This window comes from Haliotis rufescens, unplaced genomic scaffold (genome assembly GCF_023055435.1).
Source record: "Haliotis rufescens isolate VD_foot unplaced genomic scaffold, xgHalRufe1.0.p SCAF_30, whole genome shotgun sequence".
NCBI lineage: Eukaryota > Metazoa > Mollusca > Gastropoda > Lepetellida > Haliotidae > Haliotis > Haliotis rufescens.
Window position 1 is genome coordinate 3,193,761 of NW_025964002.1, and position 25,446 is coordinate 3,219,206.

General features: G+C 38.8%; 1 protein-coding gene across 1 annotated transcript; it reads right to left on the bottom strand.

Moving 5' to 3' along the window:
• Positions 1–291: 291 nt before the first annotated feature.
• LOC124147284 (mRNA (2'-O-methyladenosine-N(6)-)-methyltransferase-like) lies at positions 292–24,237 on the bottom strand. The gene is made up of 14 exons (XM_048380416.1): positions 24,054–24,237; positions 22,633–22,986; positions 20,580–20,827; positions 19,888–20,042; positions 18,308–18,539; positions 15,493–15,592; positions 14,218–14,380; positions 13,167–13,342; positions 12,512–12,598; positions 11,061–11,245; positions 10,616–10,709; positions 9,759–9,859; positions 7,062–7,136; positions 292–6,124 (listed from the first exon to the last, which is right to left on the bottom strand). Exons 2-14 carry the CDS (start codon positions 22,927–22,929, stop codon positions 5,986–5,988), a joined length of 2,052 nt encoding a protein of 683 aa, XP_048236373.1. The 5' UTR covers positions 22,930–22,986; positions 24,054–24,237; the 3' UTR covers positions 292–5,985.
• Between the last annotated feature and the right edge of the window lie 1,209 nt (positions 24,238–25,446).

Consider the following 25,446-nt stretch of genomic DNA (forward strand, 5'->3'; position numbering starts at 1 on the left):
ATCTTTCCAGTTCATAAACAGAAAGAACATTAACGATGAAATAGCAGTGAATCTGCCATGACAGATTAGTGAGTGAGTGAGTGAGTTGGGTTTTATGCTGCTTTTAACAGTATTCCAGTTATATCACGGCGTGTCAGCTTAATGTGTGCAGGTCTCAGACGTTTACCACTTCGGTGAAACCCACGAGCACGGGTATGGTGCTGACAAACCTAGAAACATAATCGGGGCGAACCGGGATTCGAACCCACAATCATAGGTTTCTGGTGTGCCCAAGGGACCGACTCTGCACAGCGAATCGTGGCGCCTTAGACGACTGGGCCACTCGTGCCCCCCCATGACAGATTAACCATAGCAATATAAAATAATTGTGCGCTCTTTAACTTCTTTTGAGTAGTATATTTGACATCAACGGGTACCAAGCAATGGTATGTAAACAAATGGCCCTGTTCTAGGGTTTATGATTGATACCAAAACCAAAAATATAATTTTCCTACTGAAGAACAAATAGATTTGTTGTTGCCATGTAGCCTTTCTGTCAGGTCTTATCCACTAGTGTCAAAATACCATTGAGGGTATTCCTGTTCCAAGAATTTCAACTAATGACACAAATCAGATCCACTCTGAAGCTAATCATCAAAGTAGTGGTCATATATTCTCAGCAAAGCCTTATTTGCATAAAATTCAACGTGTAGATGCTTCCCTCTCTGTTTAGGAGGGATCCTGGATAAACAGGAGATCTGTGCCACAGGAAATAATCAAATCATTAGTGTAGTACACTGAAATGAGTAGTGTTAACCTTAAATGACTTCCGCCAATATTTCTCAATGTACGGAACCCACAAAACCCTACTTCTAAAGGTTGATCAGCACAGAAGGCATGGTTCCATAAAAGATACTCTTCACATATTCTTCATAATAGAAGGAGAATTCAACAGTGAAATCTGTATGTAAATATCATTAAAAATGTAAAATATCATTAAGAACATTCATATCAGAGCCCTGTTCCTCAAAGCCATCTTAGCACTAAGATGATGTTAACTATACAACAGAGCCGTCAAAGTTGCACGACTCCTATCACTTTTAGGAGCAAGAACCTCAACGTCTCGGAAACGTTACGTTACAATGCTGTTCTATAGCTGAGACAACTACTTCCAAACATTGTGTAGACTAAAACCAAACTCAGTGCTAAGATCGCCTTGCACATGTAGGCCTAGTGCTGTAACCATCATAAGAATACAAGATTTTTTAAGCCTGTGTTTAAAATTAAGAACGAAAATGGAAGGTTGATGGTCCTGATGTCTTCCTTGATGAGGCAGAGGATCTCTGATACACGCTGTAAATCTCAAGGACACACAGTAAATTCAAACACTAAAGCGTCAGACTTCTCTGTTCAAAAGTAAATTTAGTTAAAATAATAAGGCCACACAATTGTAATTTTTGTTTCACGGCCCCACCTCCCCTACTGAAATGAAGCTGAAAAAGAATTGAAAGAAACAAGTATTTATTTTTAATCTGTCTCCGGCAAGTAACATAGTCCCTCTTAGACAATAAAAAATGTTATAAATAAATTCCATGTCTACATCACTATCAGTGATTCAAGAAGTCACCTGCAGTTTGAAATCCACAGAAGAATGACTTTATAAATAAATAAATAAATGATTGACATAGCTATTTACATTTATTTTTATTTCGACCGACCTTGTGTGGAAAAGCTGGAATAAATCCGTGAAACATAAAATCCAAAAAGTGTGGCCTACATTCCATATAATTTGGTACACAGTGGGAAAGGTTTCAGAGCGTAACATGACTTAACCAGAACAAACACTAACAAATACATACATAATCTATATATGCTGCCCTTCCAGAACGTTGTGACAATGATATCAGCACAGAGGGGAGGATGAGTGACATACGTCGATAACATATCAATAAACCTCTCACACTGTACAAAGCGTAACCCAGTATGGTAACAAACATGAAACAGACACTATGTACATTAACGACTCTAATTTCATCACACTCTACAATTACAACCACATCAACAGCGTCCTACTGAAGTCAACATGACTACATTTCATCACGGACACGGAAATCATTATTTTCATTTCATACAGTTTATTCAAAATTGATGATGGCAGCATAATGTATTATTTTTCATTTTTCTTAAAATTCATGCTGCTGTCTTCCAAGTTGGTATGAAAATCTCTTAATCAACTCCTTCTGGTCTTGTGAGTTGGGTTTGTCAGTCCATGCCATGAATAACATGAATAACATATGAACAAAGTGAATCTGTCCCTCTGCTGGTGGGACAGAGAGTGCAGTGATCTATCTTACACAAGGAATATTTACAAATGAGAAACAAAATAGATTAATAATTTATCAGGTTAACAAAAGCCAGTTGTCATCCATACATTGCACTTTTACAGTGACACATGATCTCATCTCCTACCCCTCTACCTTGCAGTTGGAAATACTTAACAATCCATTTCATACATACATTATCAAAAAGATAAATGTTATCCTTATAAATGTTAACAGCATGAAACAAAATCGGCAGGTTTGAGGCTACTGCTAAGGTCAAGGCATGTTGGCAAATGAATTGAAGTATCTCTTAAATTCAAAACAAACTACATTCCTTAAAACTGACCTCTCTTCCCTTAATCCTGTCTTTTCTTGGCATAGTGGACCATGAAATATGTAAAGTTTGTTTGTTTGTTTGTTGTTTAATGCAACATTCAGCAATATTCCAGATATATGACGGCGGTCTGTAAATAATCGAGTCTGGACCAGACAATCCAGTGATTAATATCATGAGCACTGATCCACGCAATTGGGATAGATGACATGTATCCTCTTACGACAAGCATACCCCGGTAGTCGAATATGTAAAACCGAAAGTCAAATTGGACTCCATACAGTCAACCACTTTTCTTGTCAATATGTTTTGACATTCCTTGGGATGTAAACTCGACAGCCAATTTCTCAGTATGAACATGAGAAAATGTTTTGAACCTCTTTTCAAAAGTCATAAAAAAGAGGAATTATTTTAGCTACTGGAATGAGGTCAAATCGACTGAAAGAATTTAAATTGCAATGCAGTGGGAAAGGGAATACCACATCCACCCATAGCATGTCTTAAGATTAAGGAAGCAATTAGTAGCATGACAATGTTCACAAGGTCCATGTGTCACATAAACAGAGAGAATAGTTCTGCTATGGGAAGCTCAAGAACGCCTGGTAAACTTCATGATCTTCAAATGATAAATACAAAAATAATTAACCAATGTATGGGGAGTTAGCAAAGGAAACACGGATACATGGTTCAACATGTGTCGCTGGGGCACCTATTGTCTTTTCATAGAATATTGACAGAAGTACACAAATACTGACTATTGCAATCTCACCTACATCTACACTATGAAATCCACTGCCAACAGCAACAGAAACCACTAAAGCAGTAGATTTGGGCTGTCAAATGACATTCACTGACATTCTATAGACATCATTACAGTAGTATCAGCGTAATGTACTCGGTACGCTATATATATTACCAGACACTACCAGCTAAAACACTCTACTATCTGCTACCCACGCTCTACATCCGTGGGGTTGTACTGCATAAATAAATAACATTCCATCATATATATACTGGAAGAGTTCCCTGGTCTGTACAACAGAGGAACCAGCTTCAAACTGTAACATAAATACAGGAGGGTCCATTCTATTTACATTGTGTGTGCAGGGTTCTACACTGCGGATACTGTAGGATTATTATGAGTGAGTGAGTGACTGACTGACTGACTGAGTGGACTGAACATGACTTCCATCAGTTTTTCAGTTAGATCCTGGGTACAACTTAAAGGAAGGAAGAGCCAGTGCATGTCAGACACTAGAATTGTGCAACCCGTGACCACAGGCACCACACACACCAAGGATCATGTGGAATCTCATCCCATTAACACTGGATCCTGTCAACAAAGGGGTGCAACTCTGCACAGCAAGTTGTGATGACATAGGTCACTCGGTCTTCCATAACCTCATTATGCCAGAGATCACCATTAACACGCTTCAGTGTGCAAAGACGTGTCCTGGGATCCTTTCCACATAGCGATCGTACCACTAAGACGATCATAACTCCTTCACTTTAACACAAGACTTACGACAGTTGTGGTGCTACGATTGTCTTGTAGAACGGGGCAGTGGGATCATTGAGGTCTGCTCTAGTATTTGAATCTTGGGACCCTAAATCCTTAACTTTTACAAGGGCAATAAATGACCCGTTGACTTTCATGCTTTATTTAAGCACTGTACTATATGACTCCACTTTTGATAAGGATCTCCTTATCTTTCATTGATACACAAAACTGATGCTGTCAATAAGTCCAGTGTATGTTTAAAACAATGACACATCTGAATATCCCTATCCTGAATGAAGTAGTACGTTATCAACCTAACGATCAAATGATGTTTGGGAGACCTAAGCAAACATGTACACCACAAAGTGATTTTCAAAATAGACATAATAAATACTTAACCTAGTGAAGGGCAAAGCTAAACTCTAGTTCCAGCTTACTTTCACATGGAATGGACAGTGCTTGCCAACCCACAGCAACTCACAGACTGTCATTTAACCAGTTAAAAAGAGCCTATCACTTGCCTTATTCGCACAGCAGTCAGTTCAGGAGCAATTATTTTATAATTCTATAAATCACTCTACTTATCACTGCTATCAGACAAACGTGCTGAGCACAGGATGAGGGAGGGTGAGCTACTAGTCCGGTTGATCATAATTGTGATAAGCTAGATATTCACAAGGTCAAGTCAACAAAGGGACACGACTCTGTACAGCCAGTTGGACCAGCTGGGCCATGGTGGTGAGATACACATGTTATTGTATGTACCATTCATCGTGAGTGGAGGAGGAGTGAGTGGTGGGGTATAATGATGCTTTCAGCAATATTCCAGCAATACAATGGCAGGGGCACCAGAAATGGACTCCACACATGTGGGGAATCATACTTGATCTTCAGTGACGAGCAAATGCATTAACCACTAGGCTATCCATTGCCAGGCAAGATGTTGCTTCAGTGAAATACACCATTATAATCAGCAGTCTATGCAAGGACTAGCAAGCAGCATTGTGTCCATTCTTACAATATGTGAAATTACAAAATATCTAGTAAACCTAGAAACAAAACACACTCTCTATCCTTGTCAGGTATTTCAGTTGGCTGCACTCAAGGAGTACTAAAATATTAAAATTACATTAAAAATAAATCTAACTTCATCCATGCAAATATATTTTGCTTAAAAATGACATTATGAACAAAATATGCGAAAATGATGTCTGCTCTTGTCTTGATATTCTGAGTCATTATATTATTTATATTTATCTAAAACGCAAATGGATGAATGCTACACTTCTAAATAGCAATATTGCACTTTGACCACATAAAATTTACATCATTAAAATCAGATCATAATGCATCACAAAGGACAACCCAGCACACATGAATCTACACGACATGTTAAGATGATTACCAAAAAATAAACATATTCTCTCTTAAACTCAAAAGCTGCAACAACTAAAACATTTCCTAACAAGTACAGTGTATTCCAAAAACAAGTGAACATTAACAAATACATGTAGTTGTGGTTGATTTTGAATGATATTTTAAAAGGGATGACTTATGAACATACAGGCAACATGCTTGGTATTTACAATGACCTGATGAACAGATGAAATTACAAATGAATTTAAAATACTTGAATTCAAGGCGAAGCCAAGATGACCCTCTTCATGAAGTAATATATACACCTCCTGCAAGAACATGGGACACGCTACACACAAGCATGTTTCTCTGTGTGAAGTGTTCGCAGGTCCAGCAAAGATGGAGTACTCTGAATCTCCTATTTACTCCATCTGTGCGTCACGTTACTGGTCAAGGGAAACACTGGCACTGACAAGTGTCACAGGTCCACAATCTCATGCAGTGTCCCTTGGCTTCGATGACAGCATGAGCTCCTTGATTCTCTCGGGTGTTGGACCCCACTTGGCAAATCCAGCCTCATTTTGCAAGAATATTACTAATGTTCCATGGGCTGACTTGTAGTTCATATCTTGCCTGAAAAAAAATAAATGTCAGTTGAAAAAATAGGGTTAAATTTAGATATCTACAAACAGTGTTCGAAATTAAGTCAAGGGGTCGCCGTCATAACTCTAAAGTGTGGAGGATTGAACTTACATTGCCAGCTCGAAGATAAGTGATGCTAATGAGTTAATCTAATTAGCCAACACCCTACCACAGGACCATGGGCGCTATCACAAATGATTAGTGTTTGTTTACCAAGCCATCATAAAGGGGTGCTTGATTGGAAAGGGGATCCAAGGGCCAAGTATAGAGATGGGGTAACCCAACCTCACCCTAACACAACTAACCCTAAGGATTGAAGAGGCAAGTGAGATATGTGAAGGGAGAGTCACAGTTGTCACAGAGTCAATTAGCGCTGTCTTAGGCTGCTCCCAGTGCTACCTATGTTTAAAGCCAGAGACAGCAATCTTCTAGCTATGTCAAATGAGTGTGTACAGAATCAAGTGTGTCACTATGATGATTAATCGGCTATGAGTGAGTGAGTGAGTTGGGTTTAACGCCGCTTTTAACACTATTCCAGTCATATCACGGCGTGTCAGCTTAATGTGGGAGGAAAGCCCGAAGTGATGCAGGTCTCAGACGTTTACCACTTCGGTGAAACCCACGAGCACAGGTATGGTGCTGACAAACCTAGAAACATAATCAGGGCGAACCGGGATTCGAAACCCACAATCATAGGTTTCTGGCGTGCCCAAGGGACGCAACTCTGCACAGCGAATCGCGGCGCCTTAGATGACTGGGCCACCCGTGCCCCCTAATCGGCTATGAAAATGATACTGATTCAGCCTAATCACCGAATGTGACCAAGTCAAACTACAGAAAGTGTTGGCCGTTGGGCCCTAATGGGTTTGTTCAACAATGAATTTTCCTTCTTCGTACTGAAATCCGACTATGTTTGCTAATTCCCTACTTTGGACAAACATGCTGAAATCCATCTCTGTACTGATGCTCAAATGCAGGAAATGTAATCTGACGCCTCTTGAATCTGAAAATAGACAATATATGTCACGTTAATGTTGCAGGTTGAATGATGACACAGAAACTTGATAATGTTAAGCACATTTTGGAAGAACAACCAGTCAATGTCCTAGAATGTAAACAAATCTGAAACCCTAGTTGGACAGTTAAAACAAGTCAAGATGGATACTTCGGTTCAAGAAGATGACAACTCACTGCAGTTTAGTTTAGGTGCAACTCAACTGAACATGAGGGCCCCATTCAACAAAGTGATCGTAGCCCTATGATGATCGTTACTCCTATAGTTTAACATAGATTTAAGACAGTTGTATCACTACGACCGTTTTGGGTCACTGACCCTGAAAGAGAACATGGAGGAACATGGGTCCCCTATTTCTTAAACATGGCCCATCATTTACACAGATGGATAGTTGAGAGGTGGTGGAATAGTACTTTCATCACCTCCACTAAGGTAACAATAATGTATCAGGGATATATCAAAGATTTAAAACTACGTGTCCATGACAGGAAAATTGTGACAAAAAAAACACCAAAATTTGAAAACTAAAATGTTATTTCCAGACACACAGTGTTCGGGGCTCATACGTTTTCTGGGTCATGGCTATCAAAACATCACCACATACTGTTATATGGCAGTGTTTTTTCTTGTTAAACAATGATTATAGCTGTTACATTGTTTCTGTTGAGCTTCAGTAGATGCTCATTGCATTGTATTTGGACAATAATTAATAGTCAGGAACGTAGTACTATTTATACTATTTTAACAGTTGTCAGGAAGGAGTGAGTGAGTATGGTTTTACGCCGCTTTTGGCAATATTCCAGCAATATCACAGCAGGGGACACCAGAAATGGGCTTCACACATTGTACCCATGTCGGGAATCGAACCCAGGTCTTCGGTGTGACAAGCGAACCATTTAACCACTAGGCTACCCCACCGCTCCTGTCAGGAAGGAACTATGTTTAGATGCTAGTGTGATATGTAAACTGATATGTGACTCATGCAGAAGATTCTGCAATGTTCTAGTGCTGCTACTGGTGAGGGCACTGTGTAGAATTTTCTAGTAGTGATTTAGTGGGACAAGAGCATGTTTAGGTATCTCTCACACATTTTCATCTGAGAATACATCAAGACCAGCTTCGTATGAAGATCACCCCGGAATCCCTGCTTAGGCCCATCTCGGAAGCTTGACGACTATTACCACTCACTTTTGCTGTCACCACTGTATTTTTGTTCTTGATACAGACAACTGCCATCATATTATATATTGCCATTGAATATTGTACTACCACTCTATTGTGTATCGATGTACTGCCATTGTAATTGCTGTGCAGTAATTTCTATTCATTTGCAAACCCACTGAATTTTTTAATACATTTTTTGATTGTATACCACTTATTGGTTGTTTGTTGGCTTCAGACTCAATTCTTTTCAAACAGATTTCTGTACTTATTATGCCTCAAAGTGAGATTGACCAATCAGAGAGCAGAACTACTAACGCCACATAAACCTGTATACCGCCAGTAGAAAATTAAGATTGTTGTTACTGACCTAATATGAGACCGTATAGTGTCAGTAAGAGCCATTTTGGATTTTCCAACACCCACCTCACATATTTCACATGGAAATTCTGGTACAGAAATTTGTTATTCGACACTATTTTGAGTTTTAATATCATGAATTATGATGAGCAAAGACATTATTCACTAAAGAAACCTTTACAAATTTTAGAGAAAAAAACTTACAAAGGAGGTCACTGAGTTACAAAGAGCACCGTCATAGAGCAGTGAGTGAGTGAGTGAGTGAGTGAGTGAGTGAGTGAGTGAGTGAGTGAGTGAGTGAGTGAGTGAGTGAGTGAGTTGGGTTTAACGCCGCTTTTAACAGTATTCCAGTTACAACATGGCGTGTCAGCTTAATGTGGGAGAAAAACCCGAAGTGACGTTTACCACTTTGGTGAAACCCATGAGCACGGGTATGGTGCAGACAAACCTAGAAACATAATCGGTGAGAACCGGGATTCAAACCCACAATCACAGGTTTCTGGCGTGCCAAGGGGACGCAACTCTGCACAGCATATTGCGGTGCCTTAGATAACTAGGCCGCCCGTGCCCCGCACCGTCATAGAACATACTATAGGATGACATCACAAACAAGAAATCAAAAGAATAGACAGTAGCCTGTCGTTAGCGGAAAGCGGACTGCTGTCAAGTTTCAGTGGCCTTTAGATTTGTTTACATGCGGGCATTTCTATGATAATTCTAATCATTTTAGCTACAATACTTTCAACGTTAACATTTAGTGCTTTATTCCATTTATAACGTTTATATTTACGTTAAAGTGTTGTATATCGGTAACATATGTAATGGTCCTGCCATCATACCACTTGTATGTGTCAAGTTTTCATTTTTACACGCCATGTGCGACAATGATACTAAATAGTGTAAACACTTCGGCATATTAAATTTGTAATGGTGTTTTTAGTTGCCGTATACAGTGTCATATTAGGTTAGAAAAATATTTTTCTGCTAACCTAATATGACATCATATACGGCAACTAAAGACACCATAACTAATAATATTGTTTCAAATTGGGAATGAACACGCAACAACAGATCCTGTAGAGGTTTTACCTGCTAGACTCTAGCCTCATGAGGGCCTCTGTTGGGGGGTCTCTCCATTCGGGGATGAAAATGATGAAAGACAGAGGCTCGTGAGATTCCATCAGGAGATTCTGAAAGGAAGACAGGAAATAGTATCAATGAATTCTGTACAATTATGTACTGCTAATGTCCTACCTACTGACCAAGACATGAACCATGTCAAACGGTTGCTTCAGCAGACACCAGGACATATAAAGACATTGTACTAATACACTTTTTGCAAAATAAAATTCCAGGCTGGTAAATAAACATTTTCAACTTATCCAGAACTACTAACTGATTATGAATAATTCGACAACAAATCCTTTGCATGATAATGATTTGACAGAAACATCTTGTTAAATCTCCTTTAAACTAATAAGTATTATGACAAAAGGGTCTTTGTTTTGTTTGTTTATTGCCACACACAGCAATATTGCAGCTATAAAATGGTAAATATGGTCAGTAAATATAATGAATCATACGATCCAGTGATTGACATTGAGAGCATCAATCAAGGCCATTAGGATAAGAAGACATGAATCAACAAGTCAGCGAACCTGACCATCCGATCCCAAGTCGCCTCTTACGACAAGCGTGGGTTGCTGAAGACCTATTCTACCCTGAATCTTCACTGGACTGACAAGACACTGGGTGAGAGTAGGCTCTATATTGGACAAGGTCACCAATTCCATAACACCACAATTTCATATCACACAAGCCTTCAAGTGCCTGTAGAAGCCTGTTCTGACTATTCCAAGCAAAGCATTTGTACAGGTCATCATCACATCCACTACTTTGTACATGTAACAATAAACCTGAACACACTCATCCCATGTTCCACCAACCTCAAAATGATCCACCATGGCTTCCATCAGTTCTTCACTGAACGGTGGATTCGCCTCAAATGAACCACTCAGTGGGTAAAAATTCAACACTGGGCTAGAAACATAATGGAAAAGAAATTCAAATTGCAAATATGACACGTTCATTTTTGGTTTAACACTGCACTCAGCATTATTGCAACTTTTATGACAACAGAATATAATCAAATATTGACAATATGGACCTCAAGTGATTGATAAAATGAAGAACGACCCAAGCTGAGTAATCAGTCAAGTAGTTGAGCCTGATCATTCAATGCGTTAAGTCGCCTATTACGACAAACATCGTAGGCTGGCATAATCAGTATCGATATTCAACTCCATATTCTATTTCGGAACAAGCTTGAGATTGGAAGGCTTCAGCCTGCCCTTCAAGAAAACTACAAATAGTAAATAAATCTTGTCTTACCCTCTTGACCCAAAATAGCCATCCGTATCGTAAAATGCTGAGCAATACTGGCGAAAATAACAGTTCAAAGGTGAGGCAAAACACTCAAATGTGACCCCAAACACGCGATGCAAACACTCAAACACAGACACAGGCAGCGCCCCCTGGAGACAAGCCCCCTCTTGAGAATGCAGGCCGAAACATGTCTGTAAAAGAAGGAACATCATTAGCCCAGGCACGGCCAACAGGGGATCACACAACCACACTGCAGATGAAAGTTTACTGAGGTGTTCAAAGCAAATGCTTCTTATAAAAACAATAATCAACAATTTCTTCAACAAACTAATCAGGAAAACAAACAACAAATTAAGTTGCAGCGTAAAAAGGGAAGTATCTGGTGAGTCCAGTATTTACTTTCTCAGGTGATTTCGGAATACAAAACAAACCTCCTGTCAAACATGCGCTACCCTACATCCCTCTACTTGTCTCTCACCATCAGTATCATTCTGAAAAACTCGAGTTCCAAATTTCTCAAGAAAATCATTACTTCCTCAAGTTACTGACATCCATCACCAAAGTCAAGTCACTGACATTCATCACCAAAGTCAAGTCATGATCATTCATCACCAAAGTCAAGTCACTGACATTCATCACCAAAGTCAAGTCATGATCATTCATCACCAAAGTCAAGTCACTGACATTCATTACCAAAGTCAAGTCACTGACATTCATCACCCAAGTCAAGTCATGATCATTCATCACCAACGTCAAGTCACTGACATTCATCACCAAAGTCAAGTCACTGACATTCATCACCAAAGTCAAGTCACTGACATTCATCACCAAAGTCAAGTCACTGTCATTCATCACCAAAGTCAAGTCATGATCATTCATAACCAAAGTCAAGTCACTGACATTCATCACAAAAGTCAAGTCATGATCATTCATCACCAAAGTCAAGTCACTGACATTCATCACCAAAGTCAAGTCATGATCATACATCACAAAAGTCAAGTCATGATCATTCATCACCAAAGTCAAGTCACTGACATTCATCACCAAAGTCAAGTCATGATCATTCATCACCAAAGTCAAGTCACTGACATTCATCACCAAAGTCAAGTCACTGACATTCATCACCAAAGTCAAGTCATGATCATTCATCACCAAAGTCAAGTCACTGACATTCATCACCAAAGTCAAGTCACTGACATTCATCACCAAAGTCAAGTCATGATCATTCATCACCAAAGTCAAGTCACTGACATTCTACAAGTGGAATTTCAAAATGTAAAGTCCATTTTATAATAGAAAACATACATAACACTGGACAAAACATTCATCATGAATTTGAAATAACCTACGAAGACTGACCCTTTGAAAAGCCTAAATAACTCCCCAATCAGAAAGAAACTAAGCATCATTGGTAGGAATTTACTGTCTCAAGATAGGACATGGTAACTCTTAGGTACCTGGTATCTCTTTATCAAACACCAAACACGGCCCAGGAAGTTATCAAACCGTATGTCATCCCGGCAGTTCAACTTGTACAGCTGCTCCTAGGAACACGTCACATAAACAATAATTAATTGTCATGTTAAATACACAAATGTCAACAAACCGCATTCTAACATCAACAGTAATCAGCATATCTAACTGTGTACAGTCCTGTCCTACAGAGCCTTTACTACTATACCTGGATATTTCCATCACCATAAATCCAAGATCTCATTAAAATACACTGCTTTCTCTGCAAGTTATGAAATCTATTTTAAAATGTTGTTTTAAAACTTTTAATATAATGATTTAACCTTGGCTGAAATAGATTGTGAATTTAAACAAACTTGTTATTTGGGGGCACTATCATGATAAATTGTTGACTGCTTTCATTTGACAATTCTTTGATTTTTCGCAATTAATTCATGCTCACATCAGAGGTTTTGTAAGTAATCACAGCTTTGCTTCAAACATGCCTTTGAACTACTGGAAATGTAAGAAAATTATAACTGTATAAAATCATTAGAACTGGGGTCACAGATTACATCATTGCCACATGCTACAATTATTCCCAGGAGGAGGACACTATTGGGTGAGTTGCCCGGAAATACCATACAAACATACACCTACCAGTTTGTGAAAATGTGAGCTGTTCAAATTCATAGTTTCTCCTTTATATCGGATAAATGTCATCTCATTTTCAGTTTGATGCTCAATCGGCTGTATCCGTGGTGATGGAATTGCCATTTGCACAGAGTAGCAGGGGACCTTCCGTGGGACAGGCAGTTCAGGGAAAGGATCTTTTTCTGAAAATAAATGACAAATTCCATACTTGACTACTTTGTCTGCTTGCAATTTTACAAATGACAATGCTATTGCCCAAGGCTGCCATTGTACAAAGCGATCTTAGCACTAGGGTGATCGTAACTCCCATACCTTAACATAGACTTACGACAGTGGTAGCGTTAAGGTTGTTTTGTACAACGGCACCCTGATCTGTAGCAAATGTTATTAAATTTCCAAAATCATAACTTGTCAATTCAGGTTCAGGTTTTAGTATTGCAACAGTGACCTGAATTTCCATGACCAATAACGAGACAAATATTTCACCAGCTGTACATAACTTAAACTGCCGCATTGAATGCATTGCTAAAATACCTATGAATGCAAGAAAACAATGATTTCACAAATAATTCCAGATTCCAAATCTACCTGCCACTTTGATTTCTCCTTGCATCAAGTATGTATAGTATGAATAGTAACAGGGACACTTACTTCTCCCCAACAATTCACCAGAGAGGTAGGTGAAATTCCACGTTTGAACCTCGTATTGCGGATGACTATTGGGGCTGTTGTCACTATTGCGATTCTTAATTATTTTCAATCAATGTAATAGAAATGAATAAAGTATTTCTGACAATTTCGACACAGCCATTTCCCTCCCAGTCACTACTTAAACCAAGGGGAAGTAACTCTAATCTGAAGTTGTCATAATCCTTGTTAACCAACCAATCAGGGAGGTTTGAAATTCTCAGAAAATGTGTATTATTTATAACTAATTGCAACAATTGATTATTATGCGTACTATCGACGATACTATTAGCATTTTTACATTCCTATTGATAACGTACTATCGTAGGGCAAACAACTGCGACATTTCGATAAATGGTAAAACTCCTACCTTGTATATTATGCTCCTTCAGCACCTCCCAGTGCTTTTCATGTATCTTCTTCACAAACTCACAGGACATGTTGTAGATCTTGCTACAGATGCCCTCCACAGAACTTTTGGCTGCTTCCGTCAGATGGGGCTGGCACTGCCGCTTCAGGTGAGCCAGGCGTTCCTGCACCAATTGCATGCCGTGACCATCAAGTGAATGAGACATTCTAATTAACTGAGGCATATTAGGTCCTGTCAGCTTAACGCTGTGAGAGGAAAGCCTGAAGTGATTCAGCTCCTGGTACTGATCGACCACATTCACGGCACCGGTTTTCTACTTACGCCAAAATATGTCCATTTATGGAATTAGAACATTAAATCAGAATGTCCTCGAACAGCTGACACAATAACGACATAACAACACAACAATGACCTCATATAACACTGATATGATCAAGAATCAAACTGTCTAATTTAGTATTTAAAGTTTTAGCTCCGATCAGTACTCATAAGTTCTTAGCAGTTCATTGGACAGTTTCACAATTCCTGTTCCTGGTAATGAGCTGCATTGAGATATCTCTTTATATTTTTAAAAACCATTACATTAGAACCAATTCTTTTATTTTTTTAAGCCTAAAATTGAAAAGGAAAATATCCTAAAATCTTAATCTTATTTGTGAAATCTTAAATTTATATACATCAGAGGTCACTGATCGTGTACATTTTGTACCCTGTTGATTGATATTTTGTACCCAGCTGGTGATAATACTCAGTCAGTTTGAAGACCCAGTCAGACCTGTATTAATTAAGCCATGCCTCCTGTTTGCACTTTTAGTTCGTTTGGGTTGTTACAAATACAAAAACCTCAAAATACATCCTTTTAATTAAGCGAGACAGCTCTGTTTACGTTTTCACATATTGTTTCTCAGCCATCGTATTGTACATCATACTGGCTGCATAATGATGTAAGATTTGCTTGTTTGTTTGTTTTTTTGTTGTGTAACGTCTCACTCAGCAATATTCCAGCTATATGACGGTGGTCTGTAAGTAATCGAATCTGGACCAGACAATCCAGTGATTGCCACCATGAGCATCGTTCTCCGCAATTGGGATCGATGACATGCATCAATCAAGTAAGCGAGCCTGACCACCCAATCCCGTTAGTCACCTCTTACGACAAACATAGTCGCCTTTTACGGCAAGCATGGGTTGCTGAAGACCTATTAATGTAAGAACTATCTATTGCTATAATTCATGATACTTGCACTTAAACGTGGTGCCAGAAGATTTTCTCACCAAGAAATCCTCATAGGAGGCATTCTGCTGTTTCCTCAACCAGCCGAACGTGTCTTCCACATTCCACTTGACGATCTTCCGGCTTTCTGATATGGTGCCTCTGAAATATATACAAAGTCATGGAATACACCAATGTATTGATTACTTACACAGACAAATTAGGTCTTCCTTTCTTTATTGGTTTAAAGTGTTGCACGTTACACATTTATTATATAAACCTTTGGTTGTTATCTAAAATATCCCTTGTCCTGATTACATCCAACATCTAAATTCCTAGTGTCTGTTTAAGAAAGAAGTTGTCATCAATAATATTCCATGTCATGCTTTGGTTTTTGGATTAAATTATAAAACAATCAGATCCATCAATTAGTTTTCTTGTTTTGAAAGAATATAGGGTCAATATGAGAAACATATTCCAGTTCACAATTCCTGTTTTGGCATTTTAGCGAGAAGAATGTCAAAGTGTAGTGTTTACATGAGAAGTGAGCCATAGCAGGTAAGCCATGAAGAGTTGTGAGCAAACAATTACAGTTCATCAACCGTTCATAAAACGTGACTATCTTGCTCTAAGTTTTATGTTTTACTGGAATTTTAAGGTCTTTCATATTACTCATTTTAGGGTCAGTTTATCCATATCGTGCAAAAAGAAACAAAAACCCTGACAAGCTAGAGACAAGACACAAAGAGATGATAATCTATTCACCATACATAAATAGAGAATCTCACCTGAGTGTCTTTTGATATCAAATATATCAACACGAGTTGATAAAAGTGGGAAAACTCCGAGGCTTGCCGAGGATTCTTTTTCCACTTTTTATCAATGAGTGTTGATATATTTGATATCAAAAGACACGAGGGTGAGATTTTATTTATCATCCAACATCATTCTTCCAACTTTTTCAGTTTGTAGAAAGTAATAAGCAGTGTCTTAGTGTAAAAAGTACTTCTAACAGCTTCAGTTGCAGAGCCATTAGTGATGTCATTTGATTGTGACGTCATGGTAACCAATGACGTCACAATGGTCTGCAAAGCATTGTGATGCAATTTCATTGCAGCGATATCTTAAGAATAGGTATCGCCTCATCTCACCCAAGCGATATCTCCTGTGGGAGCCAGTTTTGGATGATAATATCCTTTATCAACATTGTCAAACATTAGGAACTTATTCATGTTAATCATGTACAAGTACATCTTTGTACATCAAGCCATGCATCTGATGTTCCATCACTATGGGCCAACAGCATAAACTTCAGGAATAAACAGACTCCGAACTTAATTATATGTCTTAATATCCAAAATGTCACTTCACCAAGGCTAGATAATAAGCCATGAGGAGCAGTAGTAGTTTCAATGTTTTCCCCCTTCCTTTTGATACTGAAAGACTCTTTTGATTTCAGAATACCAAATTCGACTTATGAATCGTACTGTGGCCAACTTCATCATGTTTGCTGACAAAGAGAACAACTCTGGCACATAGTGTTGTTGATCACATCAAACAATAGTACACATTTCATACCATACTTCGAATCAAGAAAACAGAAAGCTGCATCAAATTGAACTGCTGATATAACAGCATTACGTATATCGCCGTCTATAAAGAGACCCCACATATAAGGCGACCCCCCCCCCCCCCCCCTACCCCCCCCGTATAAGCCTTTAAAATCGATAAGTTATGTACCCTGTCTATAAAACGAATCGGAATGAAGGACATCACCACCGCATACACAATCCCTACATTTGCAAAAAATGTGTTTGTCTTCTGCAGAAAAAAATTACATTGTATCCCTTCAGCGATAAAATTTGAGATAAAAACCACTAGACATGATGATTTACCAATAAATTGTATTTCCTGTTCTGCTAGGCATTGTTTTATCTGCAGAGTTTAAGATTACCGTGTGTATTTTCTTGTAAACTAAGCCGGAAGTAGCAATCAGCTGTACCTAGGTTTCTCGGAATCTACCGGTGATTGGGTTAAAAATTACCCAATAAAATAGTTAAAGAATTTTGAATTTGACCAATCACCGTTGATGCTCCCGCTTGCGATAGTGAAATCTTTACGTTGACATATAATAGTCAAACTACAACAAATATGACTTTCAGCTAGTAAAATTATGGCATTTATGATATACTGTAAATCGTGAAATTAATGTGTCACCAAAGGAATGCGACCACTGGCCCCTAGCCAAAAATGCGACTCAATATGAATGCGTCACCTCCACAAAGCAATCTTAGCGCTAAGGTGATCATAACTCACCTTCTTTAACATAGGCTCATGACAGCTGTAGTGCTAAGATAACAGGCCCTGAGCCTTGCTCCACAAAGCAATCTTAGCGCCAAGGGGATCATAACTCACCTTCTTTAACATAGGCTTAAGACAGCTGTAGTGCTAAGATAACAGGCCCTGGGCCTTGCTCCACAAAGCAATCTTAGCGCTAAGGTGATCATAACTCACCTTCTTTAACATAGGCTTATGACAGCTGTAGTGCTAAGATAACAGGCCCTGCCTGGGCCTTGCTCCACAAAGCAATCTTAGCGCCAAGGTGATCATAACTCACCTTCTTTAACATAGGCTTATGACACCTGTAGTGCTAAGATAACAGGCCGTGGGCCTTGCTCCACAAAGCAATCTTAGCGCCAATGTGATCATAACTCAACTTCTTACGACAGCTGTAGCGCTAAGATAGCTTTTTGCAACAAGACACAGGTCATAAACAAAATAACACTATGAATGGTTCAACTAGATGAAGACAACATGCTGAGATATACCAGCAGCTGTAACGTTAAATTATGTGGATTATTCCAAAGGTCTGCATACCTTGACTCGATCATCACCTTGGCAGCCTCCGCATACTTGAACAACTGTTTGCGAGCATCTCCAGTATACTTGGGTTTGATCAACTTCACAGGAATATCATTCATGATCTCTCGGTACATTGACTGGGAGATCTCTGGCGTACATTTGGACGGCAACATTGAATCAATTCCTGTGTCAACAACTTTCCTCTCAAGTAACCAGCGGTTGAAAGATTCAACTGGTGCATCAATACCTGAAGTGAAAGGATATCACAAATGAGAACCGAACAGCCAAACAATATGTGTGTGTTGCGTGTGTGTCTGTTTGTGTGTGCATCTGTGTGTGACACACTGACACACACACACACATACGACGACAGCCTTTGATAATAATCAACACTGGACGACACAATGGAGTGATTCATATTATTGGTAACAATTCACAACACTGGGATACACGCAATCAACCATGAGGACCTATTCTAACCCGGACCCCCCCTCAGGTAATTTCTCACAAAAGACTGTAGTCTATTACTTTCACTGTATATCACCTACCCCCTGGGTTTTGCCTTCCCTGTGAAATATTACCTTCCCTGTGGTATATTACCTTCCCTGTGGAATATTACCTCCCCTGCAGTATATTTACCTTCCCTGTGGTATATTACCTTCCCTGCTGGTATATTGCCTTCCCTGCAGTATATTTACCTTCCCTGTAGGAAATTACCTTCCCTGCTGGTATATTGCCTTCCCTGCAGTATATTTACCTTCCCTGTGGGAAATTACCTTCCCTGCTAGTATATTACCTTCCCTGTGGAATATTACCTCCCCTGCAGTATATTTACCTTCCCTGTGGTATATTACCTTCCCTGCAGTATATTTACCTCCCCTGTGGTATATTACCTCCCCTGCAGTATATTTACCTTCCCTGTGGGAAATTACCTTCCCTGCTGGTATATTGCCTTCCCTGCAGTATATTTACCTTCCCTGTGGGAAATTACCTTCCCTGCTGGTATATTGCCTTCCCTGCAGCATATTTACCTTCCCTGCTGGTATATTGCCTTCCCTGCAGTATATTTACCTTCCCTGTGGTTTATTGCCTTCCCTGCAGTATATTTACCTCCCCTGTGGTATATTGCCTTCCCTGCAGTATATTTACCTTCCCTGTGGTATATTGCCTTCCCTGCAGTATATTTACCTCCCCTGTGGTATATTACCTTCTCTGCAGTATATTTACCTCCCCTGTGGTATATTGCCTTCCCTGCAGTATATTACCTTCCCTGTGGCATATTACCTTCTCTGTGGTATATTGCCTTCCCTGTGGTATATTGCCTTCCCTGCAGAATATTTACCTTCCCTGCAGCATATTTACCTTCCCCATGGTATATTGCCTTCCCTGCAGTATATTTACCTCCCCTGTGGTATATTGCCTTCTCTGCAGTATATTTACCTCCCTTGTGGTATATTGCCTTCCCTGCAGCATATTTACCTTCTCTGTGGTATATTACCTTTTCTGCAGTATATTACCTCCCCTGTGGTATATTACCTTCTCTGCAGTATATTTACCTCCCCTGTGGTATATTGCCTTCCCTGCAGTATATTTACCTTCTCTGGCATGACAAAGTTCCTGATAGACACGCCGCAACTTGACAACATTTTGATGTCGGAGGATCTCTAACTCAGGCAAAGGGGGTGGGGAGATGGATGGAGGGCGTTCATGAAAGAAGACATTTGTGGGGACATCAAAATTCCAGAATGGACTGAAACAAAAAGCATGGTTATAATATATCTTAACTGAATTCCGCTGACAGCATTCCACCTCTACAATACAGTTAACATTAAGACTTTGATGAATACATCTTAAAGGCCCCTACTATCTTTAAGTCACCTGAGCATCCCCATGCTTTCAGAGGTCAAAGTTGAGCAAGCAATTATGATATGCACAAAGGAGTGATAACTCCAAACATCTACTGGTAGCATGGGTAGCATAGAACCCTTAAACTTAGTCTAACATGGCTTATGTTTGTTCTTCTCTTCAGCCATGATATTGCAGGAATAATGCTTAAAGTTTCATAGTTTCATAAACATCACTCACTAGTTAAATTATGAAGGCTTGAACCAATGTTTAACACTAACAGGTTCATGGATCTTTGATGTTTTCTGATAAAGCTATATAAAACAGATTCAGACCCTTAAATGTTTAACTGTTAATGTCAGAGTTATGCTAACAGAACCTGGAGTTCATGCATAAAATCCAACAAGGCAAGTCATTATCAACATGGTAACACAGGATGTACCTATAGTTGAAAGCTGCTCTCTTGGCCGGGCTTCCCATCCCAAAGTCGGAGCTCGCCCTCCTCTTCTCTCCAACTGCAGCAGGTGGTATTTCTATGCTGGGGCGGCTCATTCGGGTGTCAGTGTTGGCAGGGATAGGAGCTGGAGCTGGAGCTGGAGCTGGAGCTGGAGCTGGAGCAGGAGCGACGCCCCCTCCGCCTACCCCACCAGGGCTGTTGATCCCAAGAGGGTCACTCAGGTCAGGTAATTGCTGTTGAACAGAAATAATAAAATCATCAACTCATCAACAATGCATCATAATACTTCAGCCAAGATACATGCCATCAGAGGTGAATTTAATTCCTTGTCCTTTTGCTCGTAGCCAACAAAAACAGCAGAGGGTCATTAATGCTATTATTTGGAATATAACACTGTTATTTATAATATATTCTGAGACTGTCAAAATACCAGTACAGTCATCCCTCGCGATAATGCTGACCCCACACATTATTCCTAATATGGAATGTAAGTCGGGTGATACCGTATTTTATAGTGTACACATGAGTATAAGTTCATGTATTGTGAACAATCAAAATATATATTGTATGGATTCAGGTGAAAGAAGGCGGTCACAAGACAGGATGATTTACCATTTCAGTTGTATTTCTTGTTATGCTTTACATTGTTCTACATGCAGGGATTAAGATTTTTTTGTGTATTTGTCTTGTAAACCAAGCCAGAAATAGCCATGAGCTGCACACTTCAAAAAGAATTTAGGTACAATGCAGCTTTTCATATATATATATATATATATATATATATATATATATATATATATATATATATATATATATATATGAAAAGCTGAAACTTAAATAACACAATATTTGAATATGTTATTCCTGGTAAAATAATATATATATATATGTAAAAATAACACATTAAGCAAAGCACTTTGGCATATCGCCAGGTACTTTTTGCATGTTTTTGTCTGTGGAACAGTTCATATTCATATCGAGTCATCATTGCTATTCATATCACGAAAAAATACAATATGTTGACATATGATGGTCAAACTACAACAAATATGACTTTTAACAATTCAAAGTACGGCATTTATGATATATTTAATTTACACAATCTCCGACCACTATCAATAGAGGTAATCTGATCATGGTTGCTGTAAGTAACAGTGAGTTGGAGCAATCAGCTGATCAGTTATTCAAACACGATTTCGCCAAAATTAATGCAAATAATTTTGAATGAAAATTTGAATAATATTAATACAAAAGTAAGTCTAGATAAACACTGTTTATTACCAGATATTGTTACAACAGGATTAATTCAGTACAGATTTGTTGATATATTTCCTATGACGTGGTGATATGTGTACATGGTGTATGTGGGGGAAATAATTAAATTTATGGGAGCCATTGATTACCCTGCGGTTTAACCGAATCTGTGATGTTGTGAAGGGTATTATAGCGAGCATGACTGAAGTTAGATATTCATTCTAGTTCATAGACATATCTCAGCATGTCCATCCAGTCCACAACTAAAACGCAAAGTCTACTGGTCTAACAACAGATACGAGGGCAAGTCCAGCAGGGCTATTTTCCACCCATGCAGTGACCAACACTATGAGTTGTATCAAACTGGTCAAAATCAATTCTGGTCTTGTGGTTGAAGCAACATAACTGTGTTTAGAGAGAAAACTGCAATTCCAGCAAATTTGTGGCCATGTCAATCCCTGCCCTTGACATGCAGGAAGACCAATGATTTTCTTGGAGTGACAGTCGTTTTTATCAGTAATAGCATCAGCTTGCCTGGGCCCAGGTTCACAAAGCAATCTCAACACTAAGATCATTGTAACTCCTGTACTTCAACATACTTGTAGGACAATCATACCACTAAAAAAGCTTTGTGGAATGGTGCCCTGGTGCCTACTGACCCGTACATTGGTCAGCCGATTACCATTTTTCACGGGTATGTCACAGTATTATTGCCCATCATCGGAGGATTCTGACAATATCTATCCATGGTATTCAGATAAACGAATAGACTCTTCCAGCTTACCTGTGAAGGAAGTGGAGGCATCTCCCAGAGTGATTGGTTGGTAAGTTTGTTGAAGTAATATGGACGGTTCTCCCGCTTACTCCAGAATTTACGCCAGCCAGCCTGCAACAACTCCATTGGCAAATCATGCACAGGGTCAGGTGACCCCGGGGAAGAAAAACCTCCAGAGGAGTTCTGGGAGTTCTGTCTTTCAAGTTCTGGATGACTGACTGCTTCAATTCCCTGATCCTCGCCTGTGTCTCCGTGGCCAATCACGGGAGCTGGAACAGCCTGGCCTGCTATTTCACTGGAAGCCATGATGGTACCACAAACTTGCTGACTGCACACTTGGGACTTATGGCGGCATTAAGGAACCTACAAATTACACAAAAATTAGAACAATGTTGATCTTTGTAGCTACATATAAATAAGGATAAATATGACATGAACATACAAACACTAAGACATAGTTATGAATTTGACAATCACATATCCAGAAGTTGAATAATCAACTGGTATTGTGCTTTCACAGAACTAACTTTTGGATCATTTCTCTTTCCAATCAGTATCACAAGTTGCAATAGTATGCTATTATCTCAAAAGACCATTACATGTAAAGGTTTTGATGTTTTGGAGAAAGTTTTATCACCAGTGTGAATCAATGACTTGCATCTACCTTCTTGAACAACAGAACTGACTGATGGTTAATTACTGCATTAATTTTGGTGTAGATATTCAGCTATCAGCATAAGTATGTTTGGTTAAAAAGAATGAAAATACAAACAAGATTACAATATTACCCATAAAACTCTACTTATGAATCATCTTGGTTCATATCAAATACATCCTACATATTCAAGTGAAATATTAATGCATCTTACCCTTTAGTTGCAACCTAGTAATAATTAATGACAGATAAGCATATTTCCACTAAATATCCTGGCATAAAGTCAACAGTATTTATAGGATACTGAAAGAATATATCAACATCAGAGTTTTATGATGTCCTATTTTTCAAGATGTAGATGAACATGAACTGTTGGTTCAAATTTCTAATATAAAAATATTGTTTAATTATTTAAGAAGAAAATAAATCAGGACAGACGTCACTGCAAGAGCAATAACATCTCATACAATTTGAAATATGATAGTAATAAGCACGGGGTGAAATCGAAAATGCATAAATATATATCATGATACTAGTATCTGTACCAGCGAATGTACGTGGCTTCCTTGTATTTCTAATTGAAGTTTTTTATGCTATAAACAGCAAAACGTGATTACAAATGTCATGACACTGGTCTCGGTGTGTCGTGTAACGGGTTTGTGTATATGCAGGCAAATGTATGCAATCAGAATATTTGAACACGGGACAAAATGCTGCAAATGTTATTATGCATTGAACTTGAAGCTTCCTCACAAGAGTAGCGAATCATAGGCACCTTTTGACTTTTGTCACTTTCCACGCCCAATCGGCGATTACACTGCATCCCAAATTAGGTGCAAACTATCAACTGGACCTTTCTAAACAATATATACTGAATGTCAGGTGGAAAACCGTTCAGAGTGAGGTTCCAGTGATGAAATGTTCTCAAAGAAATTGCGTAGCCTCCTTCTCGGCCGCCATTTGTGAGAACAACTCGTCTAATGTAAAAGTAGGATTCGATGACACACGATTAAACGTTCAAAGAGTCCAAAACAAGTGTCTATTTGTGCCATTTTACATAGTTACGCGTTACAATTGTACTAAGTATAGTTTTGTCAATCTTTAGATTTAAATAATGCACATACTTCTTAAACTGACTTAATGTTTTCACAATTAAATCCTAATATTCGTTTCGCTACAAGTATAGCTATTGTATTAACATTTGAAATGCATCCAAAACGCCCGGATGTTCTGCAGTGACGCTGGTGCGTCCATATATGCAATTGAGGCACTACAGAGGTTTGAAAATGTTTGTCTCATTTAAAATTAAAAAATACTAAAAATTTAAAAATACTAAAAGGATAAGAGAACACGGTGCTGTGTTACAATATCTACTTCTTCACCATGATATGGTCGGAAATTGATCAAAACAATTATGAGAATAACATAATGTTTTCACCAGTCCTTAATTGAACCCCTTAGTTGTATTTGACGAAACTTCTCCACAGAATTAAATTTGCTCTACGAAATTGATTACATGTTTTTTCGTTTTTGGGGTGTTTTTTTTCAATTAAATACACGCTGCAAACCCTTATGCCCATAAGAGAATAATGAGTCATATGCACCTCTATGAATAATGTAACATCACATAAAGAAACTATTTTGTACCATATTCTATGTATATATGAAGTGCTTGGGCATGACAAATGCTCTGGAAAATTCCATGCACAGGAATACATAGATGTACTAAAAGAAATTTAAAAAATGTATTAGACCTATGTATCCAAAGAGGCAATGTACGTCTTTCGTACAGATAAGTATTCCCGTGAGTGGCCACTGGTGTTAGCGAGTGAGTTGGGTTAAACGTAGACTAACATATAGTCTCTGAAATGAACATATCATACAGAAAAAAACAGTTGTTCAGTTATCTTAATAAAAATCTAATAAAATCTAGACTTGCCAAACATTATAGACTTGCATGGGCTGTAGTTGATATAAATGTATCAGGGTCTGTAAGACAGACTAGGTTAAACGCCGCTTTTAACACTATTACAGTTATATCACGGCGTGTCAGCTTAATGTGGGAGGTAAGCCTGAAGTGATGCAGGTCTCACACATTTACCACTTCGGTGAAACCCACGAGCACGGATATGGTGCTGACAAACCGAGAAACATAATCGGGGCGAACC

Excerpts from the sequence above, each read along its gene's own strand:
- LOC124147284 (XM_048380416.1), bottom strand. The coding sequence starts at position 22,929 with ATGGCTTCCAGTGAAATAGCAGGCCAGGCTGTTCCAGCTCCCGTGATT. Across the intron at positions 18,540-19,887 it reads ACTTTGTCATGCCAGAGAAG|GTATTGATGCACCAGTTGAA; the intron begins GTAAATATACTG and ends CTTTCACTTCAG. Across the intron at positions 15,593-18,307 it reads AAGGTGATGATCGAGTCAAG|AGGCACCATATCAGAAAGCC; the intron begins GTATGCAGACCT and ends TATATATTTCAG.